This window comes from Lytechinus variegatus, chromosome 3 (genome assembly GCF_018143015.1).
Source record: "Lytechinus variegatus isolate NC3 chromosome 3, Lvar_3.0, whole genome shotgun sequence".
In the NCBI taxonomy this organism is placed as follows: domain Eukaryota; kingdom Metazoa; phylum Echinodermata; class Echinoidea; order Temnopleuroida; family Toxopneustidae; genus Lytechinus; species Lytechinus variegatus.
Window position 1 is genome coordinate 9040610 of NC_054742.1, and position 23434 is coordinate 9064043.

The following is a 23434-nucleotide window of genomic DNA, read 5'->3' on the forward strand; positions in this document are numbered from 1 at the left end:
TTAAAAATGCTAATTAAGAAGGTCTATCTTTGCAACAGATATATGAATGTCAGTGAAACTCGAAATTTTTTGATCGGGAACTAAGGGAATCGAAGAATTTTCTTAGCATCCCCATTAACATTTTATTTCGTGGCCGAGATTACTTCTTTCTCTGTTATGATACATTTTGTCCCATTACGTAGTACGTAATAAATTACGTCTCAGTTTTTAATTCAAACTGACTTTAGAAAAGTAAAATTTATACAATTTCATATTCAAGTCTGCTTCTCTCAGCCCATGTGTACATACTTGTTATGAGCACATAAACATATGGCGCTTTCCCATCCATGCATCTACCAAGTCTTTTTTAGCCTTAGCTCTTCTTTCTAAAATCGTAAAACTCCACAGCTCCATGTTGACTCGTTGACAAAGTGTCCCACATTATGAGAGGATAAAGTGCACTTTCACCACTTGTAAATTAACGCCAATCATGAACTCATAAAATGCGTGTTCGTTCAGAGGCGAAATGCTGCAGGTGTTTTTAGGTGATAATACCATTTAACTGTGCACCGGATTTATGTTCAGAGCATTGCTTTGATAGGTATCTGCATCGCTTGTTTTGGGGCATCCGTTTCTACGGAGATATTGGATTTTTTTTTGCTATCCTTCATGTCACTCACCATGACAGCTTCTCTTTTTTCGATGAAACTAAACTAAGGTGAATTGCCATTAATTTGGAGGCACATCACTTATTCGAGCGCCTCGAATCTGCTTGTTTTAATGAGACCTCGAAAAAAAGTGATTCTGCCTTTTGTCGCGTTCGACTTTCCACTGAGATTATAAATGGAATATAGATAGGAGTTATTTCAGAACGGTTTCAACACTTTTTTGGGGGAATAAGTTGCTCGTATTGTTGTGTAATGAAATGAGAAAGAATTGTATGTGAGCGTTAGAAAGATGGATGATTCGGGAACACATGATCCTCTTGAAGTGGCAACATTTATGAAAAACACAGCATTAGTCGAAATAAAGGTAAGTAAGCTTATTTTACAACTCCTAATTCATCTAAAATGATTGTTTGATTCCCCCGATACAGTTATTTCATGAGGATAACATCAGTTAGATTTTGAATATTCCTAATTAAAACGAAACGACATAGATTTTTTTTATATTACTTAAAATATTCAAAGACATCTATAATGATATAATCTTGATTAGATAGCGTATTGGTGTAATAAACAAGAACCAATAAAAGTCAATTAGCGAAACCGAAGCGTTAATTCATCATTGCCAATTAGAATATATTTTCTCCACAACATTCTGAGGGATTTCCCTTCTTGCAATAATGAAGACTGCATATGGTATATACATATGTAAACATTTTCTATTTATTTAAGCAATTTCTAACTCGTTCAGTCATAGTGTAGTCCTTGTTTAGTTTCATGACACCCAACACTATGTAAATTGCTAACGAACGGGTAGTTATCATTTAATTTTTATCGTAAAGTCCCCAAAACGTGAATGAATTATCAGGACTAGAGAAACGACAAGTGATCTCAATATTCTATAAACCGTTTTCAATTTCACCATTCTTGTGACGTTTGTTAATTCTGATCATTTGCAATTTACATTTGTGGGCATATTGTTTAGTCTTGTTTGTGTTTGTCGTGCTGACGGGAATGTATGCATAATATCTTCCATCCGTGTTATTGGCAACACCGTGCTTTTCATTATTACAAGCCAACATTAATCAAACTGGGACGACAAAATCTCTTATTACTATACATGTATAACAAGTATGTTCAGAAGAGTGGGAAAACATGACTGCAAGAACATTTCGTCCAACGGAATTGTTTTCATTTTTATCTAATCTGGAAATGACACAACATGATAGATTATCTAATCATTAAAAATGAACAGTTATTTTTCCGAAATTGATGTAAGCGGGAATTATTTTAACCGAAGCGATTTTATCATGATAATCTGCAGTCTTCTACTCCCGCAGGCTTCTACCTCGCCTATATCCGCCAAATTATAACATGCGCTTACGATTTAGTCACTCAATATCACCTGTCTAATTCCAGAAGGTGCACGCCTATTGTGTTATTTCCCAGTAGTATCATCATTGTAATAGCATCTTGACGGTTTCCTCTTTTAATTGGTTTGTAAATATTGTACATAGGCCTATATCGCTACTCTGTCTACAAATTGAGCTTTTTAGCTTGCACTACTCAAAGATGGATCATTGTATACTGATACTATTTACATAATGAATTGAATTGAATTGAATGTATTTATTGTCCTGTGTAGGAAATTCATTTCACATCGGGTTTACAAAAATTACAAATAGATATGCACATATACAGAATGAAAATGCCTAATATCATTGAGATGCAAGATTACCAACAAATATACTGCTTATTATTAACATCAATTCAGCTGCGACCTGCAAGGTGGTTACAGTGGTTGTAGAAACAGCGGGAGTAGTAATGGTAGTAGTAGTAGTAGTGATAAAAACAGTAGTAGATTCACGGTAGAAGAAGTAGAAGAAGAAGAAGTAATAGTAGTAGTAGTAGTAGTGGTAGAGTCTTGTATAGTAGTAGAAGAATTGGTAGTGGTAGTTGTAGAAGAAGTATTGTAAAGTTGGGATGGTATTATAGTTAGCTCTTAAAAGGGTTTATCGAATTGGCCAATGTTTTACGAATATAACTCTGTACGATCGAAACAAAATTTGTCCAAGCCCAAAATTTTTAGCAGATTGTATCTATATTTTTCTTGATTTTCCTAAAATTTTCGATCACGAATACATTTTTATCAGTTCCAGCCTAAGCTCCATGATTCCCATACCGTCACGGAGCTCAAAACAATAACACATTTCTAGGTTTTATTGCATAATGAGTGAATAAAGAATGAATTAAAAAAAATAGGCAAATAGAGTTATACATCTATTTCTACCCCCCTCTCTCTCTCATTATAAGTAAAACACCTGCCACAGGAAGCAGAGTTCTGATTATATATGGATTACAATCGTGCAGAAGCAATGACTACATTGTTATGGATGAAATTAGAGGTTCAAGAAAGAGGAAAAGATGGGTATGAGAAAGAGAAAGAGAGAGAGAGTGGGAGAGAGAGCGAGGAGAGAAAGAGTGAAAGCAGTGGTGTTTCTCTTTTTTTTTTGGGGGGGGGGAGGCACGTGCCTCGGCGCCATTTTCAGGGGTAGGAATGAAGAGAATGAAAAGGAAAATGAATGAAGGCGAAGAAATGTTTTGTATATAAACAATGTAGGCCAGAAACATTCAGGAAATTCAAAGAAAAGTTGACACTTGCCAAACATTTAAAAATTTACTGTATCTCATAAAATATGTTTGCTACCATGACGAATTTGATTTAAAACAAATGTGTATGTCATGTCCATTCATTACATTGCTTTGTCATCAGGAGCTGAAAGATATTTAGGTGTAATTTTTCCCTAAAAATCTTCATTAAAAACTTGGCAAAAACATTTCATATTTGTGCTAGTTATTTCTCAACACAAACATTTCAGATTACACCGTTTTGTTCAGTGGTGACATATCATGATAGAAAATGTAATATGAATCATAGATTTGACATTTTATATTGCTATGAAACGATGTTTGAAAAATTAATGACAAACAGTCATGAATATTTTTTTTGTTTTCTCTTCAAAAATGTTCACCTGAAAAAAAATATATGACATATCATGATAGAAATTTGAAGTACACTTTAATCCCAACAGCATCCCAATCATGCGAAACAGCATAATACACTCTTTCATTTGCTACCAAATTCGTTATGGAAGTATTTATATTTCTGAAGATATAGTAAATTTTACGATGCTTGGCAAGTTATCAGATTTCTTTAAGTTCCATGGCCTGGGTGCATGTGAACTTTTCGCCTCAAATGTATGGGGTCATTTTGACACCATATATATCTGAGTTCGAGAAAATAAAGAGGGTGTTGGTGAGAGGGAGGGAGAGAGAGGGGGAGGGAGATAGTGTGTGAGTGAGGGGGGTGAGTGTGGGTGTGCGAGTGAGGGAGGGAGATAGTGTGTGAGTGAGGGGAGGGAGGGTGTGTGTGTGTGTGAGTGAGTGGGTGTGTGAGAGGGAGGGAGAGAGAGAGGGAGGGTGAGTGTGTGAGTGAGGGGGAGGGTGAGTGTGTGTGAGCGAAAGAGAGAGTGTGTGAGTGAGAGGGAGGAAGAGAGTGTTAGGGAGGGATAGTGTCTGAGTGAGAGAGTGCGTGAGAGAGTGAGTGAGAGGGAGGGAGAGTATGTGTGTGTGTGTGTATGTGTATGTGTGTGTGTGAAGGAATGAGAGGGAGAGAGAGTGTGTGTGAGTGAGTGAGTGAGTGAGTGAGAGGGAGGGAGAGTGTGTGAGTGAGTGGGAGGGAGAGTATGCAAGTGAGTGGGAGGGAGTGTGGGAGTGAAATCGATGGAGGGAGAGTGTGTGAGTCAGAGGGGGGGGGGAGGATGCGTTTTATTCAGAAATGATGGCTTTGCAAGACTTGAGGAAATATTGATATTCTGAAGATGAGGTTAATTTTATTATATTTAATTATAAAAATATTTGTATCAGAAGTTCAAACAATTTTTGACAAGGATTTTTTTAAATAAAGGAATATTTAGCGTGAACCAAATTCTTGATAATGGAGACATTAATGCCTGACGTTTTTTTTTTCAAAATCTTGGTATTATTGCAAATCAACTTCTCCCAAAAAATATTGCCCACCCTATACCAACAAGTTGGAAAAATTTTACTGGTTTTAAAAAGTTTAAAAAGATTCATTTCGTAGACTTTGGGATATGTATGAATATTGAAAGACAGGAAACAGCTTTTGAAGTCGGTGGCGTACTGTGGGACACGACGTGGGGGGGGGGGGGCACCAGCAAAAAAAATTGGTATGAGTGTCGATGATTTGTACTTGTTCTTTTCATTTCCCCCTTCTCTTGTGTCAATCTGATTTGCGGATTTTGTTTTGTTTTGTATCCTATGTCAAAATTACATGTTTATGAACATATTTGTATATTTTGGTTTATGAATGTGTAAGAGTGTGGGTGTGTTGGTTGCGGTGGAGCGTGTGTGTATGGGTGCACATGTCAATGTAATTTTTTTTTCATTGTATATAGAAGCTTAGTGTGTATGAGTAAGGGGGGTAGAGTGCGTAAGTGAGAGTGTGTGTGTAAGTGAAAGGGGTGGGGGGTGAGTGATATTTTTTGTGGAGCGTTGTGACCCACTGAATTAGTGTTCAGACTTTCTGATGGTCGTGGGTTTAAATCCCATCCAAGGCGGAATTCCCTTCGGCAAGAAATAATATCCAATCACAATGATGGTGATGATGATTGAGATGTTGTCTTGAGTCATTCATAAGGCATTTTCATTAATTACATATAGGGAATAAAAATTGCTATTTTATAAATAAACATTTCATTTCAAATTTTCAAATATGTTATCATTATTCTGTATTATTACGAGGGACTACATTTGGTTCGTTGAATCATGGGTTAGGATACACTCTAAATCTATACAAGTCGTGATCATAAGAAAACTAAATAAAATAGGTCATATGAATTATGAAGGTAGCTTTTCAGTTTTATAAATGGCCATCAAACTATTGTATCATTATAGCTTTAATTGGTTGTTTTTAATATTCATCCCATAAGATTTTCTTAGGTTATCGTTATTTCTTTTATTTCAACATTAAAAAAAATATTTATACATTACCCGTTTGTCCGCCTGTATTCTGTTTCCTTAGCTGACCGTTATCAGCTAATTAGCTGATCATACCATATCACAATCATCAAACACACACCTTACACATACACAGCATTAACTCATCAGCTAATATAACCTTCATAACGAAAGAAAACTTTGACAGTTATTTCGACAGCATGCTGAACTAAAATAATGTAACTATATTATGGTTGCGTGTAACCTTGAAAATCAACCGATGAATAGTTATCCCATTATGACAGAGCTCTTCTTACTTCTTAATGAACTCTGTACGTCACGTTGTCTTATATCACATTTATATATATTTTTCTTCTATATGCCAGGAAACACTAAAGAAGAAGGATACTGTTCAGAGCGTCCACTTTGATCAATGCGCATGCGTGAATGAGGATGCGATTCGAGAATTAGTGGCGATCCTTAACCCGCGATTAAAAAGCCTGTGTGTCGTCTGCATACCAGATTTTACAAACAATGCTGTGGCGATCTTATCAGAGCGATGTCGTGATTTGGAGTATGTACGATTTGACTCGTGCCCTCGCCTTGATCGCTCTTCCTTCGAGCTGTTAGGAACCAACTGTAAGAATTTGAAATCGGTGATCTTCTCACGGGAAGATGGCGTGGAATGGAAGTTAGTGGATTCTGCGTTAGATGCCTTAACAAAGTACTGTAAGGCTTCTCTCGAAGTGATCAGCTTTGTGAGCTTCACACGCCTCACTGATAATGGACTTCGAAGTTTAAGCAAACAATATAGTGATAGTTTGAACAAGGTTGATTTTAGCTCATGTGAAGCAATTAGTGATGATGGACTTTACGCGTTGGCTGGTACTTGCACCAAACTGAAGCATCTTGCTCTAAACAGGACTAGCATTTCTGATAAGGGTCTTGCCTACCTGGCTGAGAAGCGACGGGATCTCTTAGAGTTGGAAGTAGGTAACTGCATTCGGGTGACAGATGCTGGAATTCGAAGCCTTGCTCGATTCTGCCACTCCCTTGAATCAATCAGCGTCGAGCACTGTATCCAGATAACTGATGAAGCCTTAAAGGCACTATCGGAAGGGTGCTTTCAACTCCAAAGGCTTAACTTTAGTCAGACCGGTCTGACATGCGTGCCCAGTACTATACTCAGCCTTGGCAGACTCAAAAACTTCCAGGTCCATATGTGCAAAGAGCTGAGTTCACCACCACAAGAAATCATCGAACGAGAAGTCGATGGCTTGGTGGATTATTTCTGTGAGAGGAGCCTTGGCTTCAGACTTCGGTTGATGGTGTTTGGACCTAGTGGCGGTGGTAAAACTAGCTTTGTTCAATCCATCTGCTCAGGAGTAGCACAGAAAGCAGAATCACCTACTGATGGATTGGATGTAACATGTTGGTGGCCTTTCAGGGGAACCAAGAACGGTAGGTCAACTCAAGTATCATATTATTTGTGTTTTATGTGTGCGCGTGTGTGAATGTGGGAGAGGGGGGTGGGGTGGGTCGTAGATAATATATACTCGAATCAAAATTGATTTCTAATTCGTATTAAGCAATGATAACTGATAAAAACAAATCTAGCCTCACGGGATTTACAAGATTTATTATCCTTTATGAGAGCCATAACCCCAATCCTATTATGGTTTTAACATTAATAATTATAAACACGGTAAAAGACTGATCACGTAAACCTTGACCACAATTGACAACAAAGTGATTATTAAGCTTACACTGTTCTATATGTACATGTATATAACAGAAATGATTGGAAATTACATAAGATTATTAAATAGTGCATTTCCATTCGTTCATTTTGATTTAGTTTTCTAATTCTTCTTCAGCCTTTGACACAGTTCACATCTTTGTTTTTTATGCTTGAAAATCTCTCTCTTTATGCGGCTTTTTATGATTTCCAAAGACAAATGCAACGTGATTTTTTTTGCTTGAAATAGAGAAGAGAGAGAGATACTGAAATAAACTCTTTAATAGTTTAGTGCTTTGTTTGTACACTTGAGTAATGCCTGGATGTAATTTAGTTCGTCATGCGTAGATGTGAACCTATTGCTGTTCATATATTTTTTTTATTCAGGCGTGCATGCATGATTTGATTATCATAATTCTACTTGAAAGCTTTGTAATCACATCAGATTATATAAATATCAGATAAACATACGCTTTTATTTTGAGTCGTTGATATGACTTTTGGACTATTCGGGATCCCACTTAACTTTATGTTTGTGTTTGTGTGTGTGTGTGTGTGTGTGTGGGGGGGGGGGTGGTGTGACGTTTCTACATCAGCGTGCGAACTCCGTCCTTTCTTAGAGTATAGATGAATTCACAGTAAAATGGTATTTTGAGGTAAATTTAAAATGGGGCAAGCGCTCAAATATTAAAGAAAAACAAATATCAAAATGAGAGGAAAGGACCACTGTATAGTGAACAAGAATGAATTGTTATAACGAGTGACACTATTGAGTCTTCGAGGATTGAATGTTTAAAAGTAAATCCAGTTGCATTTGCATTTGATCAGAATGACAACAAGGATGGATGGTAGATCTTAGAGTGATCTCATAAGTCACTGAGTAAATGTGCACATTGTCAATCTAAATTCAATACAAATTTACTGTAAATGAGTAGAAGCACCATTTTCCTTTTCCTTTTCTTTTTGACGGTATATAGCCTCTGATGGCCTGTCATAATCATGTATAAATCATTCTTCTCCGGATAGTGGACTTGAATTCATTGAAAGATTATTTTCAGCAGCATGGCAACAGCATCTATTTGTGACATTCCTGAGTAGTTTTATTACTAATCATGTTGATTCAAGAATGGACGTAAAGGTTCATGATTAAAGCAATGACCCTGCATGCTATCGTCCATGATTCAAGTATGCTGCGATTCTTTCAGATTTATAATCCTGATAGTGATGCAATTCGATCGCTCTTAGTTTATCATAATGACATCGTGAAACTGCTTTGAACATATTGTAATGAAGCAATTGAAAGTACAAAAGCTATTTGTTCACAAACCAAATGAATATATCAATATTTCCAAATCAAAGAAACTCGTAGCAAATCAACACTAGACAAAATGAAACAGAAAACATATCAATAGAATAAGTTTTTTTTTTGTTTCAATTGTCTTTGTTGCAAATCATTTAAAAATCAGTCGCACAATGATACACAAAAGATCATTTATGTCATTAGAAGTCGTTGTTGAATGACGATTGTTTCTGATTAGAACATGTACTAGAAATTATGATAATCATAATTTTTAAGATTAAAGAAAATATGAAGATAATTGCATAAGTATTCTTAATAGAGAGAGAGAGAGAGAGATATTGTTTTTATTGAGCCAATTGATTGATTGCTGATAGCCGAGGAGTGATATTATTATTATCATCATACATAATATAATGTCACTTTAAAACGATCGCTACAGCAATTAAAATTTAATTTGCCCGTGAGTTCATGTTTCTGTGTTTTATATTTGTATTTTCAACTGATTATGTAGATTCTCTGTTTCAACATAAACTAACGGCCGGTGAGAGGAGCCTAGCAGTGGAAATCTGGGATCTCTCTGGAAGGCCAGTAAGTTTTGATTATTATCTTTATTCTATTGTATAAATATCTCCTTTCTGCATTATATAGGAGAAGGCGGGGTAAGTTGAGCATAGGGGCACGTTGAGCCACCAGCCCCAGGCCAATAATGAATGAGTCAGACATTGTGGTGGTGTCATGTATTGATGACCCATAGCATAACCCCTAACCCCACCACATTGTTATCAACTTTGAAACAAAAAGTAGTTTTTTAGAGGGAAAAATATGAATTTCAACCAAAAAAGTAAAAAAGAGTGTGAAATAGATAAGTGCTTTATAAACACACACGTCTTTAAATATAATAAAGACATGATAACAACATTATTAGTCCAGGTATGGATCTTCATTCTTGTCATAGTCTTTTATATGATGGATGCATAATAAATGTGTGGATACAAAATTATCGCACTAAGTTCGGACTGGGGTAAGTTGAGCCAAACAGCATGTGGCAAGTTGAGCCATGGTAATTCCTATGGTAATGTATCTTAACAAACAAACAAACAAACCATAAAAATCGATTGAAATGCTCGCTGAAAGGAGCAAATTTACATGACTGCTCTTTTCCTTTTAAAGGATGTTAGTATTTATAGAGAATTAGCAAGTGAAAAGACTTTAAACAAAAAATTGACATGCTGGTTCTCCCCTCATACATTTTGTACATAGTTTTTGTGGCTCAACTTACCCCAGAAGGTGGCTCAAACTTACCCCATATATGGGGCAAGTTGTGCCATTTGACATCGTTTTTTTCAAAGGTCACGATGACTTTCAGTGTGGGGATAGAAAGTTATATATAGGTGGAAAATATTTCAGAAGAATTAAATTTCAAGGCAAGGTACTTATTTCGACAAGATTATTAATCATATCAATTCTAACATGCAAAAAGCAAAAACTGTCACAACTTACCCCGCCTTCCCCTAGTGTTACCTTGTAAAAAAAAGACACGTAACTACGGATAAAATGCAATGATTATTTTTGATAAATTCGTCTGATATTCATATTACTTTAATGAATAAAAAAAGAAAGATCGTTTGGGGATTGTGCATACTTTTGCATATTTCCAAAAATTTCCAGGTGACACACATTCCCGAAAAGAAATCCCCCCAAATACACAAAAATAACGATTGAATTGTATTGGAATATAAGAGGTCAAGAATTTGTTCAGCTTCTTGGCAACATAATTATCATGATTATTATGGTATGAATGTATTGATTAATGAATTATAACGGCTTATATCACAATACTACACTGCTTAAAATGTTGCATTATGGGTAAGGAAACCTGTCAGATTTGATTAGTTGAGGACTTATGGTGGCGATTTGCTTTAAAAATATTGTAATGTTTAGCTTAGTCAAAAAACCTGTTAAGTCAAGAAAATCTTATCTGGAAATCTGGCTGAATACAATGCTATGCATTTTATCTTTACTTTACTCAGATGAAGAATTTTCTTAATCAAATAATTACTGAGCATGTTTTTATGTGTTTTGATAACACATACTGAATACATAATGAAGAGTAATGTATCTATGTGTGATTGTATAGACAAAAAATAAATGAGATAAAATTGTTATATATTCAATCGGCTTATTTTTTCTGTTTGGATTAATAATGCCAATGATGGTAATTTTGTGAAAGGCGATGTTGCCTTAAAGCGAGCCTTCTCTCTTGAAAATGCTTCCACGCCTGTTAATATACATGTGGAAATAATTTACAGATACGATTCTGTTGACATTGCACGCTGAAAACAAAACCATAATATATCGAAGATACGTTGAATCGCTTGTCGTTGTTTATAGAAATGAATTATTTCTTGCTAGAATAAACACGAATGACGTCATGCGAGAGAATGCGATCGATAATCACTACATAGTCCAAGAGGATTGTGTCAGTGATAAAGATGTGGTAATGAATAGGAATTGCACTGTGACTATTTTATATTCGTCTGTATTTATTTGGCCATGTAGGCTAAAAAGCACATTGGTGTGACGTTTCATCGATTTATTAGCATTGTCACGACTACGGCTTTTAGGTATACAAAAAGTTGTCTTATTCACTTAATAGTAAATGTTTATTATTCCGTTATCTTTAATTCAGATCGTTGTTAAGTTATCTTCTATTTCAGGGCACTATCAATGACACCGCCTTTGAATACAAGGGCCACATAATAAATTAACTATAGGCCTACCATTAACTTATCACAATGTGCCATAACATAGTGGCAAGCAAGGATTCCTGAAGCTATGACTCTTAAGTTTACAAGTTTTCACAAGACAATTATTAAATTCTTGAACTCTTTATGGAGGCCATTATATGCAATAAAATCAATCTGCCTTCCTTTTCTTCTGTTGGTCAATGAGTTTCATGTCGTGATTTCCAAGGCAAGATTCTGCATAAAAACTTTTCATCTCTCGCTTTCTCTTCTCTTTCTTATTCTTTTTTCTACTTTAACTAGTTTTATTCTCTAGTTGTCATTTTGTATGAAATTCTTATTATATGGTTATAAGAATGTTTACGAGCTCGGATTTTTTTTTGCAAAGAAGGGGGGATTGGAGATTACTGGGTCAGAAATTTTTATCATGAATTTGGGATGAATTTATGTTCCACGAATGTTTCTATTCTTTTAAAATTCTTACACTTCTTTAAAACTTTGCATAGGACCATGGGATGACAATGTCTTCAGATCTTGAAATGCTGAAAGACATGTGACACACAGACACACACGCTTCAGGTGAAACATAAGAAAGGATGTGATCATGTGAATGCAGCATTAAAAAAATACAAATTTAAATGGAAGAACGATGGAAATGTTTTCTACACATGTTATTTTGAAGTGTGAAAACTGTTCGATATGATTCATGTTCTCGCTCCAACTTTAATCCGTGGGTGATCGAAATTTATTTAATCAATCTTCATAGTTTAGACTTGAGGATCTTGTTACTGAAATAACATCGTAGACATGGTAGAAAATAAAGTTAGTCATTACATGGTTAGAAAGGCTTACCTTTAATTTCAATGTCGAAAATCAATATCGAGTTCTGGAAATATTGTAGTGGAATCTAAATTCAAGTATCAGTTAACAATGTCGCTCCCTTATTCATGTTCTCCATTATTTTCCAGTTCAAAAATTCTTCTAGGTAGATACAGAGTTCATGACATTTACAATAAGTCTTTATTACACAATGTTTATATGTAACTTTTGGTAGCAACAATTTGCCATATAATATAATGAATCCTGCTTATTTTCCTTTGATGAATTTAGATGTATTTTTGTTATCAGACCTAACTAGAGATTGTACATCAAATAATATCAAATTTTGAGCCTTGTCGAGTTTTGGGACCAAAATAATTCAAACGAACAATAATATATTTTGGACAGCTGCATTCCTGTAAACATTTCCAGTAAAATGTATGGTCCTCGTCCAAACTTAATGTAAAGCCTACAAACAATAAATAAAACATGATTAGCATTGAGTTATGTTGAAATTTTATTTCTGCCCAACGTTTTAGAGACCCAAACATGCCAAAAAGTAGATCAAACTGAATGGCATTGCTCGATGGGAAAAGGTATCTTTGAGTAAGCAAATAATTATAGTGAGGATTGCCACAACAATGGTGTGCACAAACTTCAAAGAGAACAGGCGCCAGATGCACGGTAATGATATTCAATCAATTCCTTGCTAGATCCATTGGGCAAATTTGAGAAGAGGATTATTACCAATCATCTGCATGATGGTGCTCAGATTTCATGTCGCTAACAAGTTCATGGTTTTGAGTTATTGTATAGGACCCCGTTATTCATTAAACCGTATCTGAAAAGATGTCGGGAAATCGTTTTGCTAATGTACTAGTATGTGCATAAAACAGCAGTCTAATGCATGCTAAAAGGGAAAAGGAGAATCGAAAGAATACTGTTATGAGAATCACTTACACATAAAATATAGAAAGCAATTATATGAACTTGAAATTCGGGTTAGATCGACAGTTACAAACAAATCCTTGCAAAGCTAAGAACTTTCAATGATTAAAGTCAATATTTTCAGACAAATAACTGCAAATTATAATTCGACATATTGTCGGAAGAGCTTGGGTGGTGCATACTTCCCTCGATTTTTTTTCCACAGGGATTGTTCAACATACCAATAAATCTGTTGAAAGGATTATGGTGTCACAATCATCATTGCATATAAAGCATATGTCAAAATGCCTAGATAGATTTTAAGGAATAAGAATATCATTTCAAGGCCTCGTCTTACAAACAGGTACGATTGATCCAATCAACCACAACTATGGAAAGTCAGTAACATCAACATCTAAAATACATTTTTTTAATATTCTCAAGATATGATGTAAATTCATACATTCAACGTTTTCTTGACAATTCTGTATGCTTATTTTGTTTTCAAAGGAGAATGTGCAAATTTTTCCCAAAGAAAAAATTATGACATTGATGGATTTCTATATACCCGTTGACACTAGAAAAATGATTTCACGTCGACAGATAATGAAATGTGCACTATTAGTTTAAGCATGCAAGTGCTCATATTAGCCAAAACCTATTGAATCGGTGAACGTGGAAATTCTTTCCCTTGCCGTCATGCTTGCAAGGTATCGCGTTTTGTATTAGATATGTTGAAAATTTATCCAAGATTAATTCTTTATACACAAACATGAACATGAGGAGTTGATTGTTAACTTGAAGTACAGCATATCAGTGTACTATTCGGGTGTGTTCTTGTAATGAAAGCAGCATCGTTTCCCTGCTAATATTTGCTACATCTCTATTTGCTTTCCCTGTTATCATCTCATTCAAGAGTTTAAATGAAGAAGTCGATAGCAGCACACGAAGCATTCAACTCGCCAAGCAACCGCCTGCTCAGTGGTTGTATATTTACTCTTCTTATTTTAGTTTGCTTTAAAATTTGATCGATAATGAGAGAGGCGGATATACTCGACAGTCAGGTCTAATTAAACCATACCGTTGTCAAGTCATGTTCGCAATTAAGTGTAATTTCGCAAATATCCGAGGTCATGTCACAGCTTTTAAAATACAATTGGAAGTAGTTGTATATTTTGGTATTATCCTGATACAGCATGCAGTACGCCTAAATGTTAATGACTGCATGACAAATCCCTATGCCCGGGTTTTTATAATAACGAAGAAAGATCCAGTAAATGTCCTTATCATTTATAATAATTTCGCCTAGAAGTAGGACCTTTAAATAATAGCAATCCAGTGTATTTCACTTCCATTCAACGGACGATTAAATCAAATCGTTTAACAGTACAGGAATAGAAGTATACTTGTTATCAGTATTAAATATTCGAGTTACATTTTTCTAATGAGTCCTGTAAGTATCATTGAAACTCGGTACCGTCCGCGAAAATTGAAAAAGATTGAACAAATTAACATTCGAGTCCTACCAATAGAAAACATGATAATCAAGAAAACTTTCTTGAATTCAACGTTGGAGAAATTCTGGGGAAAAAAATATATAATGGAGATGGTAGAGAGATTTCTAATGCATCTTATATATTTATTTGATCGTCAAGAGTTTTATGATAATTGCCTTTTCAAAATTTCTTCATAGAGAGAGAGAAAAAAAAAGATGGATAGAAAGATAGATGAAAAGATAGATGGAGAGAGAAAGAGAAAAGGTGGGATGTAGCATAAAGTAGGATGATCAACGACCTGAAAATATAATTTAGTAACATCATGAACACCTGCACATGCATAAATAGATATTCAAATATAATTCTAAGGTCAGTGACCGGATTACAAGACAATGCAATCCTCTCCAAAAGTACCCTTTCGTATGTTGTTTGTCTAACCAGGGTTTAGACAAGGGTTCTCAATTAGCGGTTGGCACAATGAGACATTATGCTTTGCCAATGTGGCACATTCCAGCAGATATAAACAGGGTTTTTTTTCTTCATAAATTCTGTTGAAGTTTTACTTATGTGGTTTTAATAAAATAATAAGCAGGTTTTTCACAAATGAATATCTTATATTTACAAACTTCGGGGGTCTGTCCCACTAATCTTTACTATTAATATTCAGATTGATGTCTGTCCCAGGCGATCCTGCCATGTCAGGTCCCTGGACCTTGAGCCGTGAAGTTTCACTTGCTTCACACGCTACGCATGTCGGTCAGTTGCACAGTTCCGGTGCACAGTACAGATTTTTTTTATAATAAAACTCAACAACTTAAACAAAACTAATAAGGATTTAGGAACCCATGATTTAGACCAAAGTTTGCATTATTTGTTCATCTTCTATTGTAGGTATGTCAGCGATGTCTTCACATGTTCATTACACCTGCTACTCTGCCAGTAATTATATTTAACTTAGCTGATTCTGAGAGCTGTGATGCCGTAGTTCAGTATGCTGACTTCATACAGAGTAGGGTGAGTAATCAGCACCTTCACCTCTCTAACAAAAAACATAGCTTAAACGAAATTAGCGCTTCTATGTTAGAAGCGCTAATTGAGGAAAACCAGCGCTTTTAGAAAACATAACAAAAAACTATTATTGATGTATTACATATTCGAAAGGAAATCTTTTAAATATTTCGGTATTCATTTGGAATATTTTATTCTATTGTCGATTAATCATTTAATAATGTAACGGCTGCATGACTTCTAAACAATTTTGGTCCCAATTTGTATGAAGTGTATATAAGCGGGCAATGCTATTAAATCATTGCGTAAGGGATTAATATTTCCCATTTGTTTTGCCTGATCTTCATATTCAAAATTGATTTAATCGAATTCTCACGGGAGATTTGGCCTTAAGTATTCTCCCTTTTCTTAAACAAAAGAACCAAACTTCGGTATATTCCTCTCCATTCTGAGACGATTTGATAAAAAAATCATTTGAATGGAATTACGATAAATAAGGAGGTAAATATAGAAAACAAGAAATTGAGAGATGGAGACTGCTAGAGAGAGAGAGAGAGAGAGTGAGAAGGGGGGGGGGTAGGGCAAAAGTATGATAAATAGATGGGGTGGGGGTATCCTTCCCTTTCCTTATTCATTCTGATTTCTTCAAGTAGGGAAAGCCTTTAAAACCATTAGCAAATGAATCGCTCCGTGTATGCTAAATACAAAGGCCACGGGGCGCCGTACTTCCCAATATCCTCGTAACGTAATACGGCCAACCAAACTCCATGACAGCCAACTTGGTGGTAAAACGTGTGCTGGGTGAGAAACAGTAGATGAATTGGATTTGAACGTCAATTTTCTACTCACTTCTAGCATTTGAAATGAGACTTAACAGACATTTGTTGACCTTGATGGCGTTCAATCCATACATCCTATATTGATTTTTTTTCACCGCATGCATAGATTGATAATAACGAAATAGAGCAAACAACCTCGTTTCCTTCAATAATGATAACTCTTTCATTTAAGCTCATTTTTTTGGTGAGGATGATGTTTGCTATTGCCGCGTTTTGATAAAATATACACTTATCTAAGTTAAGAGACATTTAAATAATTCAAAACATACAATTTATTTCGTATTTTCAAAACATATACAGCCCTGTCTCTCTAGAAAGATTCTTATTTTGAAGGATATTATTCTAGGGCTGCAGGCCAACTATCCATTTTTATTTTCCAAAAAAGCAAGTTCGGGCATAAAATCTAATACAATTTTTTTTACAGAGTCAGTTCATATAGGCTCAATAATAGTTCGTCCATTAAAGGTCTATATAATTATTATGTTTGCGTACTATAAGATTGAATATGGGTGTGGGGTGTATGGTCTTGGAAAGATGAATTTGGGATAACAAGAATGCATGGGCCAGTAAAGTTAATGAGTTAAATGACGCTGATCGATAATACCTGTTCAAGTCGGAAATTGGATGGAACATTTTCTGCCTTTCTAAGAAAATGCACAAGAATATTAACTGAAATTATAAGGTATTACGCCAAAGTGTATAAAGCCAGCACAATCCATGGAATTTTGTAGATTATGTCACTAATTTAATCTATTCGCAGGTCCCAGGTGGGAACTTTGTCCTGGTAGGAACCCATTCTGATGAACTGTATGCAGAGGATAAGCGAAGTGGTCAATCAAGAAGAGTACTTGAAGCTCTCAATACTAGAAACGCTCAGTACATAAAGGTCTACAAAGAAGAAATAGCAAACATTGAGTAAGTTTTAAGCCTGAATTTATTCCCCTTACTTTCTCCCTTTTTTTCTTTTATTCAATTTTATCCCTTTAATCTGAATACAAATTGGTGAATGTTTATTATTTTTTATTTCTTCATGGGGAATAAGTTCATCATCGGTTGTAAAAATATAAGAGAAAGCTGTCATAAATGCAAAACTTTATGTACTTGCACACTTGTATAAAATATAAATTATTTGCAACAGTGGACATGCAACATTACTTCGTTTTGTTAAGTAAATTACCCTTTTCAATATTTTTATTTGTACTCTTGCTTAGATAAATGAAATGACTGAATTACGAACATCGAGAATTACAAGCATTTTGTACTTGTCGTAGCAGGTAAATTATATTGTCGGATTGTCTGAATGACAATGAAAAACAAAACAAAACTGCACAACAAAGAAAAACAGATATCGTTCATGGTCCATGACATCATTATCCCCAAAATGTGAAAAAGGGGAGAGAGAGATAGAGAGAGAAAGAAAGACGCACACACACACACACACACACACACATAAAGAGAGAGACAGTGTGGGGTGGAGGTGGAGCACATCCGTGAGAGCAATTAACAACACAAGTAGTATTTCAGGAGCAATACAGAAACCTGTTCATTGCGGCAGAGTACTATTTGCATTTTCTCAATATTTATGTAAAAAGAAACCACTTTCACGTAGCAAACGGAATGTAAAATATACGTCACTATGGGGACTGTAATGTAAACACTTAATGATTTATAAGTGGCAGTTGTTTATATCTCACTTCGCCATCGTCGAAGTCGTAGAATAGACAAACTAAAAATGGAAGGGAAGGGGCGTATTTGTAATAGTTATTACTTTGTTTAAAATATGTTACTGTCTGTTGAAAATAGTTGACAATCGTAACAGATAAAAGACAATTACAATTAATAAACTAATATCCCCCCAAAATGATGAAATTGGGACCATCAAACGTGGGGTACTTACATTTCCCGCTTTATTGGTATATTTTCTGTTCGTTCTCTACGGATAATTTTAATCATTTAATGGTCCAAGTTCTTAACATTTAAGGTCTATCAAGAATTTATCCATTCAAGTTCAAGTTTATTTTCAATTTAACAAAACATTACACTTGTCATCAAATAAGTAATAACGAATGAACAATAATCAAAATGCAGAAGTGAGGTGATTTATTAAAAAGCACATTCTAATTTTAGAAGAATCTTATAAACCAGCCTTTCGAATTTTTACATGTAGAATGTACACGTAAGAAATTGCAGTGCTCTGTGTTTTGACTAACGACATCTTATTCATTCCAAGTGAACAGATGTGTGATGTAATCGGCCTCTGGAAATATGATTTACATACGATCATGGAGAGACTGAGCAAAACAGGCAATAATAACCACGCGTATCCAGCGTATTCAAGAAGACAGCAACGATGCATCATCCTAAACAAGGATGACACTAAGGCCGAAAAACTTCAAGACACAAATATAGATGAATAAGTGACATTTGAGGTACATTATTCCTCTAACCTCTCAAAACCACTTGAAAATGAACAGATTTCTACCGGAGAGTGGACGTCTCTCGATTAAGATCTCGACGGAGAACCTCAAGCAAAGCGAATAATGCCCTTGGGAAAACGGCCAAGCGGATATGAATACTGTTGGCTTTCTTTCTCAACACATTGCAGCTCCTGTGAACAGTCACCTCTTACATTGTTTATTGCGTCAATATAAATTTCAATAATCTGATAATATGGATTTTGAAGATTAATGTAAACTGTCATAAATGAACTCTGCAAGTTATAAAATGTATTCCATAAAGATAATAAGGGAATCATTTACATCCACGCACTTTACATAGAGCTATATTTGAATTTAATACAGTGACACTATAAACACATAATTTTTTAGCATCGGCGATTTGCCAGTAACACACGGCAAGTTATAGAATTCATGGAGGACTGTCATAAAAACACATTCTGTCCCCATAGTAAACTGCATACCAAAATATCAATATCTGGGTTTGTTTGAGTTATTTCTGTTTCAGGTGTTTAAAGGTTTGTACATCACACTGACATGATCCACAACACGATACAAATAGCTGCTCTACATCATGTATTTGGTATATAACGCGTGTCAAGTACTTTAATGCTGATTTAATATTATACTTTACAGGAAGCTATCGAGTAAGAAGACTCAACAGCATTGTAAAGATCGCATTTCTGTTTCAGGTGTTTAAAGGTTTGTACATCACACTATCATGATCCACAACACGATACAAATAGCTGCTCTACATCATGTCTTAGGTATATAACGCGTGTCAAGTACTTCAATGCTGATTTAATACTATACTTTACAGGAAGTTATCGGGTAAGAAGACTCAACAGCATTGTAAAGATCGCATCCAACATCTTAAAAAGAGATTGGAAGGACTACCAAAAGGTCCTCCACAACTCATCACTGTCAGCACTCTAACATCAAAGGTATAGTATGATTGGAAATTCAGTATATTTTATCAAATGAATTATAAAAAAAGTCAAACCACATTAATAGTTTTGGCATGGACTCAAAATATGTATTTTGAAGTCATTTGTTTTGTCATTACGTTAACAAACAATTTCGGAATCTCGGGACAACCTAAACGGTTGTAATAAAAAGTTAAGTGGGCACTTTGAAGAGGAAATTCGTTTTTAAAGAAACAGGTAACAATGATTCTATCTCTTCGGCATGCTCTAATATCTTTATGATCCTAGGGGCGACCAATACCCGAATCCGACTATAGAGGTAATTTTCTACCTCAACAACAAATAGTTTGAAAAGCAACATTTTAAGTGAGAATCGAAGCCATACAGATGTGAATGCTGTGGGCATTTTGCATTCGGTCATTAGATGGTATTTTGCGATTGTCAATTCTGTTGAGCTATCCAAAAGACATAAGGCAATTAATTTGTCAGTGATTTCTCTTCACTGTTTCCATGACAATTTTCAAGGTTTCACCGTCAGCTAATTTTCTTCATTACTTCGTCCATTACAATATGCGATGCTGATTTTGCAACAGAAGAGGGGGGGGGGGGATTCACCGTGAAAAAAAAACATGCAAACGCACGAATTGTATAAGAAATATATATATCTTTCATACATTAATGATAATAATAATTACGTCATATTTACACAGGGTAGCGATTTCAGTTTCGAAAACTCTAGGGCCCCGATTGACATGAAAATGTTATTATTACCTCTTAGCATATATGGCTGTGCTGCTGTATATAGGGCTAAGTGCCAAGATAATTTTTTCCTACCGGGTATACCCATTCACCAGATCTGTGTTTAGTTCAGTGATGAAAGAAACATGCCATGGCTGGGAATCGAACCCATTTCTCTTAGATTAAAAGACAAGACTCGTAAACACTAGACCACGACGCCCCCACATAATAAAAATGAAAATAATGATAATAATAATAATCGTCATCATCATAATGATATATCTATTTACATAGCGCAGTTACTATGTGCATATAACTCAACTGAGCTTTGATACTTGGTATCATAATAGCCCGGTTGTAGAGCTAAAGCGTTCAAGGATTAAATCTACCTCACCTGGGTCGAGTGCAGCACAATGTAGATAAATTTCTTACAGAAGGAAATTACGCCATGGCTGGGATTCGAACCCACGACTCTCTGTTTCAAAGTCCGGAGCCTAATCCACTTGGCCACAATGCTTTACATTGAAGGCATGTTAATGCAAATTGAAAATTACGAATTTGAGAATGAAATGCTTGCAAACTCTTCTACCTTCAATATTTGTATTTAACACTTAATTACATTTTGTAGCACGAAATATCACTACGGTTACTGCATTTATCCCCTACAATGCTATTGTATCATTTCCTTATAACCATGCCCTCCTCAAACTTCTCATTGTTGTATTTTATGGTCGAGTCGACTCTTACATCAATTGGATTGAATATATTGAGAAAATAAAAACATAATATTGAAAATCCCATTGAGATCAAATATGAAATAAAATAATAACGGTATGTTAAAATTTCACATTCTTTGGCATTAGTTTACTTTGACCTATCAATATCGAAGCTATATAGCAATTAGTGCCATCATGATAGGTAATCACAGGGGGAAATACCATATCAGTTTGAATTGGACATCGTTTTCAATGACAATTATGTTGCAGGGTCTTGAAGAAGCCAAGAAAGCAATCCTAAGTACGATCTTAGACAAGAAGAACTTCCCACATCTTCGCTATGACGTCAGACCAGAGACAACCAAGGTCTTTGAAGAAATTCTTACTCTCCGGAAGAAAAATGTCCTTCTGGTTCCCAAGCATGAACTCGATGCAATCTTCAAACAAAATGGCGTTCTGTCATCAGCGGAAGGTAGCAAAGATGATGTTCAATTCTTACAGGATGCGGTAAGTAGTTTTGTTGTTTAACTTCGTATTCTATTTCTCATTGCCATTTGTTCTTGTTGCTTATAGCCATGCGATTTGGGAATATTGAAGTATGGGTCTTTGCATTTGAAATAAATCATTCTGGTGTTGTCTCAAACAGAAAAAAAAACAAAACTTTTTACACTGTACGTGAGAATTTAAAACTGCTCTATTCCTAATTAATCCCACTTTAATCATTCACTATCTTCCGGAAGATGGACACGATATTCATGTTACTGTCATTATATTCATATATGCCTGGCATTGACGTCGTCTGTAATGGGTTAAAACTGATTACGTTTACCATGTTACAAAAGTTTCACTAAAAATAAATTGTGATACAAACATTAATTTCATGGCGAATTAATTTAATCTGTTGTTTGATTATTTAATAATAAAGGGAGCGATCTACCCCTTTGCTTTCCCGACCGCCCGAGGATCGGCATATAGCTCTGACATCATCTGCGTTGACCCAACATCGATGGCCCGTGCATTACACGCAGTTCATCTCGATACCAGTTCTAAAGATTTCCGTTTTGAGAGTAAGAGGTTCTGGCCTAAGGCTGCTACCACTAAGAAACCGGCACCATCCGTTCTAGTTAAAGCATTAGAAGAGGTAGCTACCCAAGGTCGTGTTAGAGAATGCCTTCTTCCACTCCTATGCCAGGTATTTAACAAGTTACGGGTAAATTGAATAGTGGAAATCTAATAAGTATCCACATTTACGATAGGTATACTGAAGAGATATTTTTAGACAGATTTGTTGTATTCCCCTAGTAATTATGGTGTATCATCTCTTTATGGCTTTGAGTATGGAAAATGTATGTGTTTGTTCCTTTGTTGTTCTTCTCCATTCTCCACAATATCATTCATCGAATTCATGTCTTGAAGAATCATTTGATCACTTTCCTTCTGAATTAGATACTCAGGTCGCTTCAGAGCAAATAAATGCAAGGCTCGAACTTTAACAATAAATGCATAATAAATGTCTGTCAAAGACACTATTATCAGGTTGCCTTTGAAGCTGAGGGTCGCTGATGATACGTCATTTGATTTTTTTTCCTCTATCTTCTCTTCTACCCATACCTAGTCCCTACAACTTGATGAATCTCAGATTCTTCATTTGATTGACCTACTTACCAAACTTGGTGTTCTTCTCAAGGAAACCAAGGAATCTACTGATGATCAATTCTCATGTCTAGAGCTTCCTAGCTATAGATCTCTATCTACTAGACTTGTCTACCATCTTCCTCTGCTTGGACTCATGCCACAGAATGGACCGGTAAGCTTCATTCTTGTATTTTGTGAGAGAGATGATCTTTTAATTGTAGTTGATGATATACATTAAATTTGAGAATCATTGCCTTTCCACTTGGAGTAAATTTGAACATGTTTGCTGAATATGTGATTCTTCGTTCTAATAACTGAGTTTTAAAAGCATTTTGAATCATAACTATAATTATGTAACTATATCATAATTATAACCTCTCCTCTTGTAATTTTGCCAAAATACTATTATTGTAGTCCTATATAGAGTAT

The 23434-nt window shown here is 35.3% G+C and overlaps 1 protein-coding gene across 1 annotated transcript in view; it reads left to right on the forward strand.

Annotated features, from left to right (window-relative positions):
- Nucleotides 1–936: 936 nt before the first annotated feature.
- LOC121411956 overlaps nt 937–23434 on the forward strand; it is a 36964-nt gene continuing 14466 nt past the window's right edge. Inside the window, exons 1-9 of the mRNA XM_041604867.1 lie at nt 937–1011; nt 6050–7124; nt 9213–9289; nt 15579–15701; nt 17295–17449; nt 19811–19934; nt 21641–21877; nt 22296–22562; nt 22986–23177. Of these exons, the coding sequence (XP_041460801.1) occupies nt 937–1011; nt 6050–7124; nt 9213–9289; nt 15579–15701; nt 17295–17449; nt 19811–19934; nt 21641–21877; nt 22296–22562; nt 22986–23177 (2325 nt within the window). The remainder of the gene's footprint in view (nt 1012–6049; nt 7125–9212; nt 9290–15578; nt 15702–17294; nt 17450–19810; nt 19935–21640; nt 21878–22295; nt 22563–22985; nt 23178–23434) is intronic.